The sequence below is a fragment of the Sebastes fasciatus genome, chromosome 12, assembly GCF_043250625.1.
Source record: "Sebastes fasciatus isolate fSebFas1 chromosome 12, fSebFas1.pri, whole genome shotgun sequence".
Classification (NCBI taxonomy): domain Eukaryota; kingdom Metazoa; phylum Chordata; class Actinopteri; order Perciformes; family Sebastidae; genus Sebastes; species Sebastes fasciatus.
In genome coordinates, this window is record NC_133806.1 from 19,646,016 (window position 1) to 19,664,835 (window position 18,820).

At 38.2% G+C, this 18,820-nt stretch overlaps 1 protein-coding gene and 1 long non-coding RNA gene across 2 annotated transcripts in view; one reads left to right on the forward strand and one right to left on the reverse strand.

Annotated features, from left to right (window-relative positions):
* The first annotated feature begins 502 nt into the window (after window positions 1-502).
* On the forward strand, window positions 503-16,111 carry c4b (complement C4B (Chido/Rodgers blood group)). The gene is made up of 41 exons (XM_074653962.1): window positions 503-660; window positions 855-1,044; window positions 1,137-1,311; window positions 1,427-1,497; window positions 1,605-1,693; window positions 1,779-1,861; window positions 1,945-2,032; window positions 3,021-3,141; window positions 3,268-3,406; window positions 4,100-4,212; window positions 4,302-4,460; window positions 4,564-4,731; window positions 4,825-5,016; window positions 5,419-5,562; window positions 5,657-5,780; window positions 6,270-6,341; window positions 6,454-6,666; window positions 6,785-6,899; window positions 7,784-7,854; window positions 7,950-8,089; window positions 8,224-8,439; window positions 8,845-8,896; window positions 9,341-9,430; window positions 9,516-9,722; window positions 10,230-10,305; window positions 10,467-10,659; window positions 10,773-10,868; window positions 11,372-11,534; window positions 11,996-12,189; window positions 12,336-12,494; window positions 12,587-12,646; window positions 12,731-12,821; window positions 12,907-13,078; window positions 13,192-13,282; window positions 14,051-14,125; window positions 14,200-14,302; window positions 14,405-14,494; window positions 14,606-14,710; window positions 14,807-14,890; window positions 14,999-15,131; window positions 15,216-16,111. Exons 1-41 carry the CDS (start codon window positions 590-592, stop codon window positions 15,355-15,357), a joined length of 5,130 nt encoding a protein of 1,709 aa, XP_074510063.1. The 5' UTR covers window positions 503-589; the 3' UTR covers window positions 15,358-16,111.
* The window catches only part of LOC141779227 (uncharacterized), a 35,960-nt gene continuing 18,234 nt past the window's right edge, over window positions 1,095-18,820 (reverse strand). The window contains exon 4 of the long non-coding RNA XR_012596230.1: window positions 1,095-1,291. This is a non-coding gene — a long non-coding RNA (uncharacterized LOC141779227). The remainder of the gene's footprint in view (window positions 1,292-18,820) is intronic.

Below are 18,820 nucleotides of genomic sequence, written 5' to 3' on the forward strand. Positions count from 1 at the left end.
ATCATTCCTGAACCAGTAAACAGTGCTCACTCCATCCCAAACCCAAAAAGCCCAAACGTAATTTCTTGTAAATCACGTGATTTAGGGGAAATCTGGCTGACTGCAGTAACCAATGAGGGAATGGGTACACATTGTGAAATGGAAACAAACACTTTCCATGCTGCAAGCCAAGCAGTGATATAAAACTGACTTTTATGAATTTAAAATGTGTTGTAGTCTGAAAAACATCTGTCGGTCCACTATGATCTGATCTGTATTGTTAACCTCATGTTTTAGATAAATGTTTAGATCTCATACTTTTATGTATGTAGAGATGTGCACATTATTGAACCAATGAGTATGTCACACATCTGTGCACATCAGTATACATGTTATATCTAACAGTATATCTATTCAGTTTATGTATTGCCAGCTAGCATATGCTACATGAGGCATTAATCTGAGGAATGACACTTCTTTCTAAATTATCTTTGGAAAAAAAACAGAGGGAGGGCACTGAGAGATTGAGAAATACAGGGGTGGATGAATAACAAAACCCCAGTTCACCAAAAGCCTGTGTCAGAGCAGGCAAAGAAGTAGAAGCTGCACCATGGAGTGCTACGTCTTTTCTATACTGTTCCTGATCTTGACAGTGGAATCAGAGTGTTCAGCGAGCGACAGGTAAAATAGCTACAAGATTTGATATCATTACATATAATAGTTAACATATTTTTCAGCATGTTAAATGATTATTATGTCATTTTTTCATAATGTATTATATTAAACAAAACACGCAGTATAGCAGATGTTTATCTATAGGCAAGGAAGTCGATAAATGCAAAATATGAGGTGCTGTTTTTCATCTTTGTTTGCAGATTCTTCATCTCAGCCCCCACTGTGTTTCATGTGGGTGTTACTGAGAAAGTGTTTGTCCAGATGGGAAACCCTCATCTCAATAATCCTGTTACTCTCTACCTGGAGTCTGGGAGTCCCGGTATTCTTGTGTCTGAGAAGAAAACTACTCAGTGTACTGTGGAAGGGGAGATCAAAACAGTTGAGCTCAAGGTATGAGAAATTTCCCCACTCATCCAAAAAGCAAACAATTTAGACGGGGCTGAGGTGTCATTGACCCAAACTTCTAATGTGCATCTTTATAGATAGACATGAACCTTGCGTCAGGAGTGCGTCCGTCTCGTGGACCATGGTACCTTGTGCTGGTGGCAGAGAGCCCATCCTTCAGTGGCAGGAAGATGACAAGGGTCCTGGTATCAAAACACAGGGGCTATATCTTCCTTCAGACTGATCAGCCAATCTACAACCCAACACAGAAAGGTAAAAAGAAAGTCAACAATCTGAAGACATGTAAAACAATGTGAAGTAATGTTCCATTAAAGAATGAACAGTGATTGTTTTTAAAGACATTTTATGTTAATTTGATCTCTTCTAGTGAGGTACAGGATATTCACTCTGGACCACACATTCAGGCCTCATGAGGAAGTGTTCCAGATAGCAGTATTTGTGAGTGAGATACATTTTCTTAAGGAATGAAGAGGACTTTGACAGGTCTGCATAAACAAATTACATGATTTAATTTCATGATTCATGCTTTTATCAATTAATTACAGAATGCTGCTGGAAATAGAGTAATGAAGTCCATAAAGACTGCCAGAGGAGGAATACTCCAAGGCACGTTCTACATACCTGATGTCTCAAAGTAGGTTAAAACACAATAAACTGTGTCTAACAGCAAAAGCAACTCTGACATAACATAATAACACATGTATGTTTTGTTAACAAAGAATGGGCACATGGAAGATTACAGCACACTATGAAGATGATGAAGCAAATGCTGCTTCCCGAGAGTTCAAAGTCCAAAAATTTGGTAAGCTGGTTAATTTAAGTATTTTACTTCTTGTTTTACACATAATATCTTGTCCCTCTCAAAACATTTTTATTGTTACACAGTTTTACCAAGTTTTGAAGTGAACATCGCAGTGGAGCAGAGCTATATTTTGTTGAATGATGAGCAGTTTCATTTCACTATCTTAGCAAGGTAAGTGTTGATTAATTTCCTATTAAACCTACTTTACTGCCAAGTTTTCCTGATAAAACTGCATTAATCAATTTTAGCCACTATACATGCCTAGAGAACTCAGAAACTAACATTAATTGAAAAACAAGTCATTACCTTATGAAGTATCTAACATTACATAACAATTAGGTTATATCTGATTTATGGTGCCTTCAAATGAGACTCGTGAGCTCGTGTTTACAACATGGTTGGCGTTCAAGTGGTTAAGTAGTGAGAACACCGCTGCTAAGCAACGGTAATATTAACATTACTGTCGGCGTCTAGAAGCCACAGAGGCTAACAATTTAACAAGCTAGCATAATGCAGTAAATGCAAAGGCATAATGACAGAGGAAAAAGATTAGGCATTTGGGAACATCAACATTTTCCTCAAACATATTATAAAATCACGAAGAAAAACAATATACGACAAAAATTACAATATATTCCCTTTATTATGCACCGAAAAATTAACTTCCATGGCCTACGCCATTTCTGACGTCAACAAACACGTCACAACTTGTGAACTCGGAGCTTTCAGAAACTTTCCACTTATGAGGTCGTGAATACCACAAGAGGGAGGCGTTCATACGGACTCACCTCGTGAACACGGTAAACACGACCCCATTTGAAGGCACCAGAATTCACGCCCATTATTCATAAAAGTGTCTGTAGTCTCTGACTCTGTAGTCCGGTAGACTTGGTTAAATGTTAATTGTGTGTCATTAAGTGACCCCTTTCAAATAATCTGTAGTTATTTGATTCAACATTAATATAAAATATATTGATTAATGCAGTTTTGACAAGAAGGAAAGCTTAATGCTAGTCCATATATTTTACAATATAGGCTGATGTTATAATCTTTAGGCTGCAGGTCTCAAACTTCCCCATTAACATTAGGCTAGTTAACATTACATTTTCTCTTTTTGTCTTAACTTCAACAATCACAATTTTACAATGATTTTCTCTAGGTATTCACATGGTGAGAAAGTTAATGGGGCTTACCACTGCCAATTTGGAGTGGTAGAAAAAGATACCCATGGTCAGAAAATGAAGCCCGTCTTTATCATGGGACTGGAGTTGACTGGTTCGGTGAGGAAAAGGATCTATCCAAAACTTATAATGCAGCTCATTTCAAGATCTGAGATCAGATAATCTGGCAACATATTGCATCTGTTATAGCACTTGAACATCAACAATTTATGCCATTTCTTGCAGGTCCAGGATGGAACTGCAGCAGCTTCTCTCCAGATAGCAGACTTAAATGTGCGGCTCCAAAAACAGAACAAAACCCTCTCTGAATTACAGCAAAGTGGAGCACAACTCAACTTGAGAGTATTTGTCACCAACATACAAAGTAAAGAACACTTCATGTTGTAAAGAGAGAATATATTTGATGTGTAAAATATTTGGTGTTTTGTATACAGCGGCATGTGCTGTGCACAGTAAAGTATGATGTTTACTCATGTTTGGTGTTAAATGGCCAAAGAGCTAGTTTCTGCTTCTTGTTATGCAACCCCAGGGAACTGCAATGACTCTGGATGTTGTGAAATAGTATTTAATGAGAGATGTGTTGAAATACAGCACTTTGACTCACATTGTACACGACCTCTTGTAAACTTCAAGGGTCTTATTAGTAGTTAGACAGAATTATCAAGTGAAAATGAATTATATTATATTACAGCAAAACTATTGAATATACCCCTATGAAAATTGCTATAGGAATGTTAGTGACACCATAGCAGATCAAAAATCCTCATATGTAACCTATTGTCATTACAAACACAATATTTCATTTTAATAATAAAAATAACAACAACAATTCTAATACTGCTACTACTAATAATAATAGTAATAGTAGTAATAATAATAATTTATTTAAATTCTTTAGATAAATTATTATTATTACTGCTACTACTACTAATAATAATAATAGTAATAATAATAAATTATCTCAAAATTGAAAGAGAAACCTCTTGAGATGATTGAAGATATTGGGAATATTATTGTGATTTTTCATTACATCTGATATCTGCATTTTATTGCCTAGGTGGTGAAATGCAAGAGACGGACATTTACCTTCCTATCATCTCCCACAAATACACCATGGATCTCTCTCGAACACGCTCATATTTCCTTCCTCGATTTCCGCTAGATGTGGTGGTACGCATGAAACTAACAAACGGGTACACAGCTACGTACATGACTGTGATGATTTTGTATGTCAAATATTTTGTTTGTTGTTATTATAGGTGGTCGTGCGTCTCCCAGATGGATCCCCAGCAACTGGTGTACCAGTAAAGATTGATGTACCAACCTCTTCAGAGGGATCTTGGCAAGGCCCCACTGACCAGGAGGGGGCAGTATTTCCTGTGTTTAATATCCCGACTGCTGCTCAGATTACTGTTGAAGTTAGTATTCCTAAACATTTACAAGTTGTGTTATCAAATTGGTAAACCACTTGATTTTCCTTCAGTGCAGATAAACTGTTCTGTAACCCCCTGACTTCATTAGGTGTCAGCAGATGGTCTGCAACAAAGGAAAGTAATTCAACGTGCTTCATCTCCGAGTAACAGCTACCTTTACCTGAGTTTTAACAACAAGGTGTACTCTGTGGGCGAGTTACTGTCTGTAAATTACAACACCATCAATGGCCCAAACCTTGGGTTTATATACTACATGGTGAGGCATATCTTAGTGAATACAACATGGCTTGTTTTGACATAGAGAAGCAACATTGTTTTTATATCTTAAAATTTTAAATCTATGTTTTAGGTCTTAAGCCGTGGGATCCTCATAAAAAAGGGTTCTCTCGCATTTGGTAATTCAGTTAAAGACAACCTGCGGATAACATCTGATATGGTGCCATCTTTTCGTCTGATTGGCTACTACTACAACCAGCGTGGTGACATCATTGCTGACTCGGTGTGGGTAGATGTCAGGGATGAATGTGAGATAAAGGTCAAGGTGAGTAAACAAAACAGATAAGAGTGCAGCCTGAGCAGAGTGACAGTAGACAAACAGACTTTCACCTCTGTCGACTGTGTTTGAATAGGTTGATTCTGTAGAAGTAGAACACTTCTTGCATTTTTTTATAAATGGGATTGATAGGGGGTAGACAAAATAATGTAAAGACTTGATTAGATCAACTTTAGCTTTGAAGTAACAAACACTGCTGTTATGGCTGTTATTAGGTTGCATGCCAATTATTATTCTTTGTCAACACAAAATATGAAATTCTGTCTAGTGAACACAGCCTGTGTTTACATGTTTATATTTATATGTTTTGTTTTAATGTATTAATTGAAATAACCTTGACCTTGGACAATGGCATTTAAAAGTATCTGTAATATTTTAACTTTAATTTAGGTCGAACAAATAGGACCATCTAAACCTGGAAAAAGGTTTGAGCTAGAATTTGATTTACATGGTCAGAATGCTAGAGTGGCTTTGCTGGCTGTGGACAAGGCCATCTACGCTCTCAATGCCAATAATAAACTCACAGCCAAACAGGTAACATGTTCACACACTCCATATTACACATACTCACTTTCTCTCTCTCTCTTATATTATAATACAGTAAAACCAAGATCTTCCTACTTTTCAGGTGTTTTCCTCTATGCAGTCATATGACCTTGGTTGCTCATACAGTGGAGGATCTGACCCTGCATCTGTACTAACAGAAGCTGGCCTGTCTTTTGTATCTCAGTCCCTGTCAGGGGAGAAAAAGAGTATGGAAAAAACACAACTTTTCTTCCTTTAAATCCTTTAAAATATCAAATAAGTACAGGGGAAATATAGATTATTCATCCAGTTTAAATGTGTTATACAGTATATTATACCTGTCTAGATGTAATAAAGATGGTTTCAAGTTTACAAAACATCAAATTAACAAACTCACTTTAATGTATACCAGGTTTTAGATAATGGCACATAGGCTATTGCAGTGTGAGTACTGAAAGGACATGTTTGTAAACAGTTGGTTCACCCATTAGTTCCAAAACTAAATAAAATCAAAAGTAGATAGTACCACAGGAGGTAGGAGAGACAATTGAGAAGAAGTAAAAATCAGATATTATAATGTAGCTGCAGCCACTATGGCAGAAATGACCTTTTCAGCAAATGGTTGTTTTCATAAAACCAACAACCATCCAAACTCAAGCAGCTATCCACTTACTTATCCCACACTGAGCTTCAATGCTGTTAAACTTCTTTTCCAGGTTTTGGCTGTGATTCACAAGCTGCACGACAAAGACGCGATGTGGACCTTCAACAGGAAATGATGACCTTAAGTAAGACAACATTCTGGCATAATGACTCCGGTCTGAGCTAATGTGAGATACTTCTGGTAAGAATATGCTATATAAGAGGTGTCTTTTCTTTTTCTTTTAATGTCACTTTCAGAATCAAACTTTTCCGTTGAAAAGTTGCAAGAATGTTGTGTTCGCGGGTTTTCTCTCATCCCTATGAGCCGAACATGTGAGGAAAGAGTGAGGAGAGTCTCTCTGGTGGAAACAAATCCTGTTTGTGCAGAAGCTTTTTTAAAGTGCTGCCTTGAAGGAGAGCGTCTCAGACAAAAAAAGATGCAAGAGGACGCCGGGAAAGGACTTGGCAGAAGTGAGATGAAATTGTCATGCGAACATTAAATGCATTACACAACTTCTTAGATAGCATTTAATAACTGTGGCATGATTATCACAGTGTTATTACAAACCTTTCATTATCTCATTTTTAGCTTCAAGCACAGCTGAAATTGAACAGTTCTTCTGGGACACTGCTAATCAGTACATTCGACGATATTTCCCCCCAAGCTTTGCATTCACAGAATTTGATGTAAATGGGAAACGAAGGTAAGTGGTGGACAGATGATATTGTGTAATATTTTCTTTTCCAGTGAAATGCAGTGGCTGTTAAAACCTTTGCTACTCCATAGTTTTGTTTATATCCTTTGCATTTGTTGCTGTTTGTTGCTTCTAATATTGTCAATGTGAGAACTACTGCTGATTCAGTGTAAGCGAATCTAGTTAAATGCATTACCTTAAATCACTGGTTCCCAACCTGGGGTCCCTAGCCCCACTAGGGGTCGGTAAAGATTCACGGGGGGGTCACGACGAGGCCTCCTTTATTTTAAGGGGTGTAAGACAACTTTTTAAAAATATATACAGTTGGCCTATCTCAGTATTCCGTTCATTTCTGTGAAGAAAACTAAATGATATGTATTTTTTTTAAGTTTGGATTATTATTTAACATATAAACAGGATAAGGACACAGTGACGACCTGAACACAAGCTATAATCACAGCGTCTTCCCTCTCTGCTAAACAGCCTCGTCCTGCATTAGAAAAGTACACAGTTAAAACCACTAAAGAGCTAATAGAACAATGGCCAAGCGTCAGGGAAAACTGACTTTGTCAAAAAAGAAGCCATATTAAGTATGTATGATTGTCAAAATCAAAATTAGAACTCATCATCTAAATGGCTCGTTTTACACAAATCTCCTGCAGTTACTGCGTTCACAAATTGGGTTAATTCTACAGTTTATCAGTTGTTCTGTACTGTTATTGTTATGCATTGAATATAATATGAAATATCCATGAAATATGTCAATTAGTTAGAGGTTGTCAGTTTACTCAATGATAGAATAAGTATGTAGTATAAACTACAAGCAGACAAAGGATTTGTCGGATGCATTTTACAACCAGTTAATTCATTTTATCTTAATTGAAACCCCTTAGGTATTCTTTGACTCTACCTGATTCCATCACCACATGGGAGATTCAGGTCGTCACTTTATCTGCAACCACTGGTAGTAACAGCTTCCTACTTCACAAATACATCTTGGATAATTTTGAGGAGTTTCTCATTAATAACTGCAATTCACTTCCTCTATGTTCCATTCAGGTTTGTGTGTAGTTAAGCCGTCTGAAGTCAGAGCATTTAAGAGGGCATTTGTTTCTCTGAGACTGCCTTACTCAGTGAAGAAATATGAACAACTATCCATTTCGCCTGTTATCTACAACTATGGCAATGACAGACTAGAGGTAGATATAACCTAATGCTGACATTAAGTGGCACTTAAAACATCAATTCTGACCTCACCTGAAATCACCTACTGCACAAATTGAAATTCAATTCTTAATGTTATTTTTCTGTGTGGACACCTGCTTTTTTACAGGTGGCAGTTCATATGGAACAAAATGAAGGACTTTGCTCCCCCGGCTCAGCCACCACTATAGCTTTTGTTAACGTTACTGTGGAGCCAGAGTCTTCCCAGCTTGTCTCCTTCTCTGCTGTCCCCATGGTAACTGGGTCTATACCCATCAAAATACGTCTTTATGACATGGAGAATGAGATGGGAATAGATGCAGTTGAAAAGACTTTGAATGTGTTGGTGAGTGACAAAGAAATTATTTGATCTCAATTTTATAATAGCGGCTTACCTGACAAAATAAATATGGAAACATGTAAAACATATTGGAAGTCATAATCTAAGGATCTAAGCATCGGTAAAAATTACTTGCCTTTGTTGACCCTCCATATGTGCCATATCAGCATGTCATTATAACTCTTGAACACTTTAATTGTATGCTTATACTAATGGTTTGTCAGTTTTTACAAATTGATAAAAGTATTATTAATAGTTATTCATTTTAATCTCGGAGCTTGTGTGTTAAAGACTTTATGCCTTCACTGATTAGGAGTATGCATTAAAATATTAACTAATGAGCATATCTGTGTACTAGTAATGTTAACTTAAATCAAGGGACACAGTAATCAGCTCTCTATTTTGTTGTAGACCGAAGGACTAGAAAAGAGAGTAGAGGAAACCCAAGTGCTGAAATTAGATGGTGAGTTGTTTCAGTATTTCTTAAAGGTGCTCAATACGAAATTCAGTGCTTACAGAGTTAACAATGTTTACCTGGGGGGGAACCGGCGGGGGGGCGCTACACTTCCGCGACGACGTTATCAGCTGTAACTGCCGTATGAGCACAGTGCAAAGCGGCGGCCATGAGCTAGACAGTGGGGTACGATCACATGCACTAACATGCACTAAAAGGCAGCACGGAGAAACTCTGATTACAACACAAACAGAGGGAGAGTGACTTCATTCTCTGCTCAGGTAGACATTACTCCTCTATATATTTACGTAGCAAATAGTTGTTTGATGCTGTATTAATGCTCTGGATATTGTATAGAGCACCTTTAATGATACTTGCTTGGCAGTCATTATTTTTATTCTTCAATATATTTTACATTTACTTTAATCAATTTCCTTCTCTCTATCTTGACAGGGAGGAGCGCGCAGACTATCAATATTAACGGCAGTTTACCAGATGGCAGAGTCCCCGACTCCAGCTCCAATATTTTCATTTCAGTGGAAGGTATTTGCTGTTAGACATAGACATACAATTCACAGCCCTTTGTAAATGACAGTGTCTTAACCCTCTCAATGTTCTCATCTGACAGAGGATGGGTTTGGCAGTTCACATGCGAAGAACCTTCTTTCTCCTGAGAAGGTTGCTAGACTGATCGTATTGCCTACAGGATGTTTAGAACAGACTATGGTACGACTGGCCCCTACAGCGTCAGCCCTCCGTTACCTTGACCTGAGTGAGCAATGGTTTGACCTGCCTGCTGGTACCAGAGATGATGCCCTTGATAAAATTGAGACAGGTAGGTAGCAGTTAATTGGGTAGTGTTAAGTTAAAATAAAGCGTTATTGATGTTACAGAGCTGTCCATCGACGTGCTTTATGAACGTTGTCGTCACTACCGCATTGCATTGCGAGATATTTATGCCACCGTAGTGTCCAGCGTTACATACTGTAATATTTCACCGGAAATAGTTTGCAATTCGTGAACTATTGATTTCATACTAAGGTTTTGGACATACTAAAATATCTTGCATACTGTTTTAGCGTACTAAAAAGCATGTTAGTATGGAATTCTGGTTGCAGATTAACGGTGTTTCAGCTTCTAGGTTTAAACAAGTATACAGTGCATTACAATAGACAAGATAAAGGAGACAAAAAAATTGATGATTTGTTCTAGCTGCTGGAGTTGTTTCGTGAAAATAAAGTTGTATTGTGGGATCTTATGAACATTGCAGCCTCTACAGGTCACTAACAAGGCAAGTATAGATATTTTTGTTTTTAACAAAGTAAACATTTTCTTTTTTCAGGTTATATAAGGATTTTAACATACAAGAAACCTAATGGATCTTATGGCGCATGGGGTTCAGTGCCATCTAGTAATTGGTGAGTATACCTTTTATGCTGCCTTAATGATTTTTGATGCAAGATAGTTACTTATAATGTGTCACATACTAAATCAACATTCCTCATTTCTAATATCTCAAATTGTAAATTAGATTTTTCTATCCACTCTCCTCCCTTGTTTTTCCTTCTCTTGTCCTCAGGGTGACTGCCCTTGTAGTGAAAGTGCTATCGTTGGTGGCGCAGCGTCAGATAGTGGCTTTTGGACAGCAGGGCAGGAATGCTAGGGTTGTACCAGAAGAACAGATCAGGGTCTCAGTCAGTTACTTGCTCTCAGTACAGAAGACTGATGGGTCATTTGGTGACCCACACCCAGTGCTACACAGAGGAGTTCTGGTAACCTATATTGCATACATGTTAAAAACACGCATAAACATATATTAGAACAATATAAGATGTGGCAATAGCAGTGATTTGAATGCAATGTGTTCTCTGTGTGTTCAATGTAGAAAGGCAAAGACCAAGATGCATCCATGACAGCTTTCATAAATCTCGCACTATACCGGTCCCTTCAATTCCTAAACACCGAATTGAGGAACAATGCGGTGAGTATCCAGTGAAATATCTCGACATCTACAAGAGGGATTGGCACAAATTTTGTACAGACATTAATTGGTCCCAGGCTATGTATCCAAATGATTTTGGATACCTGACTTTAGCCACCATGAAGTTAACATTTGTGGTTTTGAATGGTCTATTATTAAAATGTATTACTACTAATACTTTGGTTTATGAATAAATACCTGCAAAACTAACGACATTCCCATCCTTCTCAGTTGTACTTAGTGTTTTGAGCTAATTAGCAAATGTTAGCATGCCAACAAGCTAAAATAAGATGGTGATAATGGTGAAGACTATACCTGCTAAACTTCTGCATGTTAGCACTGTGAGCATGCGAGCATACTGACATTAACATTTAGTGCATAATATAAGTACAGCCTAACTGAGCTGCTAGCGTGGCTGTCAATTCTTTTAATACACTGCATAATTTGCAAAGAGGATTAGGTGCAAAACAAATATTGACTGCTTTCATGCTACTTTCTACCAGGAAGCAAGCATTTCAAGATCAACATCATATCTCCTGTCACACCTTGAGGAGCTTCAGCATCCCTACGCTGTCGCCATTACAGCCTACTGCCTTGCAGTTTGCCTGCCAGAGGGAACCGATCATTCATCTACCTGGACAAAACTTCAATCACTGGCTACTGAAGGCACGTCCAATCAAAGCAAATAGATGTGGGCGTTATGGATAAAATATGTAATTTTATATTGTGATATATACAGTTTAACAGTCAATATCTGTCAGTTGAGTATAATCAATTGAGAAACTGAGTATGGATGAAATAACTTAATAAAAGTCTCTTTTTAACAAATCCAGTGACTAAGGTAGGTATTTCATTATATTAACGCAAAATTCAATGTTGCCATAAAGCAGTCCTTCTAATTGATTTACAGCAATGCCTGATAAACCCAGATATATTAAAGTGAAAACAGTATGAGGCAGAACCATTGTCAGTTGACCAGTTCATATTATCTCATATGTTTCCTATCGCCCAAGCCTGAGAGCAATCACACTTGTTTTGGTCAAAATGTTAATTCAACAAAAGGGTCTATTGCAATATGCTATTGTTTGAAATTGTTTTAATGTTTAATGTTGATTTCTAATTATCAGGGAAGAATGGCTGTAATCTGTGGACAGCCGATGCCAGCCCAAAGAATCAGAAGAGGGCAGATGCCATCACAGTAGAGACTACAGCCTATGCCCTCCTAGCTGCAGTTGAACTTGGGCATATCGAGCAGGCAGACAAAACAGCCTGCTGGTTAACCACCCAAGAAAACTATTTTGGAGGCTTCAAATCATCACAGGTGATTGGGATACTACATTGAGAATTGTTTAAATCCCTGTCTTTTGTCCCTGTATCCCTGTGGTCCCACATCATAAAGTATATTCCAGATTAACTGTCAGAGCAGAGATATTAAACATATTACTGATATTTTATTACCATGCCCAGGATACCATCATGGCATTGGAAGCCCTCGCGGAGTATGAGCTAAAGAGGTTCGTCAGTCCTGAAGTAAATCTAATAGCAGAGTTCACAGTCCAAGGAAAGAGAGACATTGTGAAGCTTGCATTGGAAAATAAGAAGCAGAAAGTGGAAACTGACCTTAAGGTATCATACAGCATTATCAACTTTACACTTAAATACACACATAATTATTTAATTTCATTCATACATTATGTTTCTTGTGTCTTTTGTCCTAGAAATTTTCAGGGAGCAACATTATTGTGAAATTGACAGGAAAAGGCAATACTAAGCTAAAAGTAAGTTTGAATTATTGTTTGTATATATGCTGAAAGGAGATCCATAATTTATAATTTACACTAAATCACCAATCTATTTGGCAGATTGTAAAGGCCTACCACCTTCTGGACCCCAAGCAAGATTGTGACGAAGTGTCTATCAGCGTCTCAGTAAAGGGGAAAGTGAAGTACACTGGTGAGCTTTTGTTACTGATAACAAGTCACAACCACATGTATTGCTGATAAAAGCTACACAGTTACATAAACGTCTGTCTCCCTAGCTAAGGTAATAGAAAATTATGAATACTATGATGACTACGAAAACAACGAGGAGAAGGAGGTGCGAGTGACACGATCAGCGATTGAGTGGTTTGATGCTCGCAGCCGAAACAGGAGATATGTTGATAACAACTTAAATTTAGAGGAGGCGGTCACCTACACAATCTGTGTCAGGTTAGTTGAATGAGACTCGCATCACATTTGCTCTTTATAAGTATTCATGAGACAATGAGCTCCTTATCAGTGTCTTTGTTATCCTGTATTTTTCACTGCTTTCCTGTGTGTAGTCACAGCCCGAACAGCAATCTCACAGGAATGGGCATTGCTGACATCACACTTCTGAGTGGATTTGAGGCTGTAACTCAGAACCTGGACGAGGTTAGTAGCTCTCTCTACCTCCTCTTCATCATTGTCATATTCAGCAAAATGTAGGAGAAGCTATTTGGGGCACCTCAGGTCATGTCCTATTAATTTTCTCAATAGACAAGTTGAGGTGATTGACAGTGACAAGTGGAGCTTGGATGGACATAAAAGTCTCCGGGTCGAATCAGTGCAACTGTGTCAAAAGTGAATAGAAATGAGTAGAAAGTAGAAAGTGTGTATTTAAAATATGAAACATTAACTACGACTTGTTACCTGGCAATCAGCAGAGACTCCAGGAAATTACTTGAAGAAACAGTCCGACACATAACTTCCTGTAAAATGGAGATCTTCTATTTTTACACTTCGTTTCTATATTATGTTCAAATTTGACACAATCGTCCACTTGGACTCAATCATGACCTGATTCGTTTTTGGTGCTCAAAGGTCACTGTGACCTCACGTCCGTCCCATTCTTGTGATATCTCGGGAACGCCTTGAGCAAATTTCTTAAAATTTGGCACAAACATCCAATTGGACTCAAAAATGAACTGATTTTAATTTGGTGGTCAAAGGTCACTGTGACCTTACGTCCGTCCCATTCTCGTGAAAGATATATCTCAGAAACGCCTAGCACAAATGTCCACTTGGACTCAAGGATGAACAAGTTTTTGCCCATAACTCAAGAATGCATGTTAATTATGACAATTTCACACAAATGTCTAATAGGATAAAATGATAAAATGATGATGATGATCAAAAAGTTAAATTCTTGTCTTCTCATAGCTAACAGAGCCACCTGAACGATACATTTCCCATTATGAGGTCTCCTATGGAAGAGTGCTGCTCTACTTCAACAAGGTAAGGCTGAGATCTATTTACATTCTCAAACATTTTACATGTCCAGTACTAAAATATTTCTTCTCTCACTCTAGCTCGTTGAATCAGAGGAATGTATTAACTTTGATGCTACACAGAGGGTACCAATTGGCCTTCTACAACCTGCTCCAGCTGTGTTCTATGATTATTATGAACCAAGTAAGCTTTTTATTTGATATTATCTGCATTTTTTGTCAGGATAGAGGGGACACCTTTGTTTAATTCACCAGGAATTATTAACCATTTGTGCTTTCCTTTCAGACAAAAAGTGTACTGTGTTCTACTCCGCCCCCCAAAGAAGCAAGATGGTCTCTAGACTGTGCTCGGGGGATGTGTGCCAGTGTGCAGAAAGTAAGCCATTACTCTCAGACCTATACTGACAAACACCCGTGACTAAATGTAGTTTTACGCTTCAAGTTTGTGTAAATAATTGAAATTGCATTATGTTCATATTTTCTTTAGGACCCTGTCATAAAATACAAAATACGTTCCAATCAGGAAGAGGTCAAAGAATCACAAAGGATGTCCGTTTACAACATGCTTGCTTCTTCCCTACAGTAGATTACGGTCAGTACTGCACACAAGACATTATGGTGTAAAGTATCCAATAATAATTTGACTATAAAAAACTCAAATCCACACTTTCATATTGTTTTATTTCAGCATACATTGCTGAAGTCATCAATGTTTCTATGAAGAGTAACTTTGAGCTGTACGAAATGAATGTAAACGAGGTACTCAGATCACGTAAGTAAACTGTAACCACAAGCCTTTGCAGATGCTGTAACACTGACCTTTAAATGTTTATGCTTGGAAGACCTATCATAATTATAACAAAAATCATCTGTCTACCAGATGGAGATATCCTTGTGAATGAGAATTCTGCTCGAGTGTTTGCCAAGAGGCGTCAGTGTAAAGGACAGCTACACGTGGGAAAACAGTATCTCATCATGGGCAAAGACGGCTCCACAACCGACTCAAACGGACAGTAAGTATAGCTGATAATATTAATGGAAGTATCATTTTACAGTGATTGATTCTCATTGTTTTCACTCTCTCCCTCTTTTTGTAGGATGCTGTATCTGTTGGAGTCAAACACCTGGGTTGAAAGAAAGCCGTTGGAGGAAGAATGTCAAAAATCTGCACACAGAACTGCCTGCACGGGGTTTGATGCATTTACAGATGAGTACAAGATAGACGGCTGCAGACAGTGAAACAGACAAATCTGTTTCATTTAACTTTCATTTTCTGTTTAGCGCAACTCAGTTACAGTAGTTTTGCATGCGATGCACAGTCATCATGGCTGTTTTTTACTGTTTATAATCAGTCACGAAAGCATACTGTAGTATAGGAACATCCATATATACTACTGAGACATTATAGAGTTCTGCAGGGATGACGTATATTTGTAGGCCAAGCAGGAAGTTAGCATCGCCATGGTTCCCTCAACAAAAAGCCAATGGGATTTTTCCATTGGGTTTTGGATTATTGCAGAAAACAACCTCTGTGGCAAACAAACATTTATGATACTTACACATTTTGTACAGCAAAATAATCTTCACAAATGAACACCACTTTTATGATTTTTGAAGTGTGAATGTAATCGCCAGAAGTAAAAAGCGAACGTTAGGCTATGAACGAACTACACCACGTCTCATTTAGCCACTTGTTAGCAACCGCCTTTTTTAAAGACACGTAAAACCAAACCAAAAACCCATTCCAAAAATCCATTAACTTTGAGACGAGGGAACTGGAATTGCAAAAATGCTAACTAATTTCAAGATTTTAAGACTCATTCCTGCAGCACTCTGTTGCTTGCCAGACAGTAGGTGGATGACTGATTCAGTCCTACTCCACCACAATATCATTTTAAAGTGTACTACTTAACAATGTAACCATTAATCATGTCTTTATGTCCAATACAGCTACCAGTGTTGAAATAAAAAAAAAACTCTTAATGTTTGCAAATGCCTTTGTATGTGTATAATTGGTTGGGGCATTGACTAGATGTATGTTGAGATAATTATTTGAAATGGAACATAGCAACTGAAAAAACAAACATTTGCTCTTTTATGTCTTTCCACTTAGTGTGATTCAGTTTGGCGTACTGGTTTGATTTAGCTTTTCTGCTGAATATATTTATTTTTTTACGTCTTTTTTTTCCTTTTCCTGGCAGTAAAAGCTCTGAGAGGGGTCTCTGTACTCAATGCAACCCCCCTCAAAGTTACCCCCCTGCTTACTTAACATCTGCAAGGTAAGGAAGAAGGGAGAGGGGGAGTGGGAGTGGTTTGGGCACAGTGAATCCACAAGTGGCATAACAGTCTGCACATAAGACTGGCTCGCGGTGGAGTTACAAAGTGATGGATCAATCATCATCTCATAAGAATAATAGCTAACTAAATAGCTAAGAATAATAGCTAACAGTCCACTTCTCAAATGTGCTCCACTTAGAAACATGCTGCAGAAGATACTCAGTGCAATTATATAATACATGTTGAGTTGTGTGTGATGCAGAGAGAGGTAATGGGAGAAAACGAGGGGCAGTGGGAGGGAGCAGTGCAGCAGGAGTAGGAGGGAGGCATGGGTGGAGATGGAGGAACAAGCAAGGGCTTATGTGCTTATATTATTCTAATCTCTGAGGCCGGGTCCAATGTAAGCAACACGGGAGTACTGACCATTACTTCAATCACTGCCAGATCAATGCCTGCACTGTTTCAGCCTCTGCCATTAGACATTTCATTAAACTTGAATCAATAAAGGGTAAATAAATACGCAGACTTCAGCATCACACATTTTCATCTTGGGATTACTTTAGTGCACCGTCAGTAGCCAACAGCAACAGCACATTTGAAAAAGTGGTCTTCTTTTTAACTGTAGCCATCTCAAGGTAATCAATGGCTTGACATGCAGTGTAGACGTGTGTTTATGATTGGAGTCACAATCAATCAAAAGTAGTCACAGTAGTAGATTAGTTATTGCTCAGGCTATTGCAACACAATAAAATACAAATATTCTCTCAACAAAGACGGATTGACAGTGTATTTTGTTACATCTGTGGATTGCCACAAGCGATTTACCATAGATACACATATTCCATGAGTGCACGCTCACCTACTCTGACACATGAAATATGCTTGAGCATCAACTATGAATTTGCCTGAGGGATTGTGAAATGTGCTTGTACGACCAGGTGTATTTTGTTAGGTGCGCAGTAGCATTAGTTGTTTAAGGTGTGTCTCCAACCATTTTTCCAAAGGCCATCACAGGGTCAGCGGTTTGAGGGTGGTCTATATGGTGCAGAAAGGAGTAGAGTGAAGGCGGAGCTGTTCCTGGAGGCTGCCAGCAGATGGAGGCACTGATGGAGTGGGACCACCCACTCAGGTGTCCACACTACACCGACAATTACTCTTTGATCGCAATATTAAGGTGACTTAAGGTCTTATTTGGATAGGCCTTTTTTGCAGAAGACATTTTGACATTTCACAGAACGAAAAGCACAGATGTAAATAATAACATGAATGATTCCTGAATTTACCATTTAGCTGCTTCAGTTTCAGGGTCATGATATTGATCATGCTGGCTCACTGTGACTCTGTGATGACTTTACTGCAACACTTGAAAAGAGCGGAGCCATGGTTAAGGTTATTAGCAACACGTGTACTTTTCATACTATGACAAATCAAAATGTCTGTCATTTCAGCATAAGATGTGGAACATTTTTCTCCTGAATTCAGCCTCCAACTCAAAGTTATAAACAGATACCGTGCATGTCACAATAAAGGGATCTGTGTATTGAGTGAGTGTGCATGCATGCAAGGCTATCCATCTTGATAAAAGGTGTAGCAAGAGTTTGCATTCAACGCATTAGTGGTTAGTTTATCTTCAGCAGTTTCCTCCATTTTATGCTTCCAGTATCTCTCTCTTTGTCTCTTCTCTAATTACATCCAAAAACGGATCAATCTCGGAACAGTTTACAAACTAATTTTAAATCAATAAAAATCTAAATCATCGTCAGATGATAGCCGGTGGGTTCCGAGATTGCATTTCGGCCAATGCGTGTTTACCTGCATTCAACCAAAGCCTGCTCGAACCTGATTGGTCAATACTACTCGCACTACAAACGGAAACCAGAACGCTTCCGATACCAAAATCTTGTCCCTACATGTGAATGCAGAATATATTTAATAGTGATTACAAACTTAATTAATCCACCGTAGGCCCAGCTTTGCCAAAAATCCAGGTGTAAATCAGACATTATGTGAGAGAGACCATTCACACACAACTCACGGTGCTGACTGGCAAATGGCAAATACCTGGAATAACCAGAATAAGTACATTGATCACCAATTTATTGTCTACTACATTGCGATGCTGCAGTAATGTACTGTAGACTAGCTGTCTTTCAGTATCAGAACACAGTGTACGTGCCAAGAAAAACATGTCAGCTCAACACATTTGCAACTAAAATATCTATAGGTAAATATATTTTTTACTGTGAGGGTTCTTACATACCCACACTGCAACATATATAGCGTGAGTACATGTAACAGTAATAGATTAGGACAGAGCGGTTTCGCAGCATTGGCCAGAGTCTCACAGCGGTTATGCAATATGGTTTTGCATACTCACTGTCTTAGTAAATAAAAACTTTGACGGTAAAGATGTATTTCATTATGT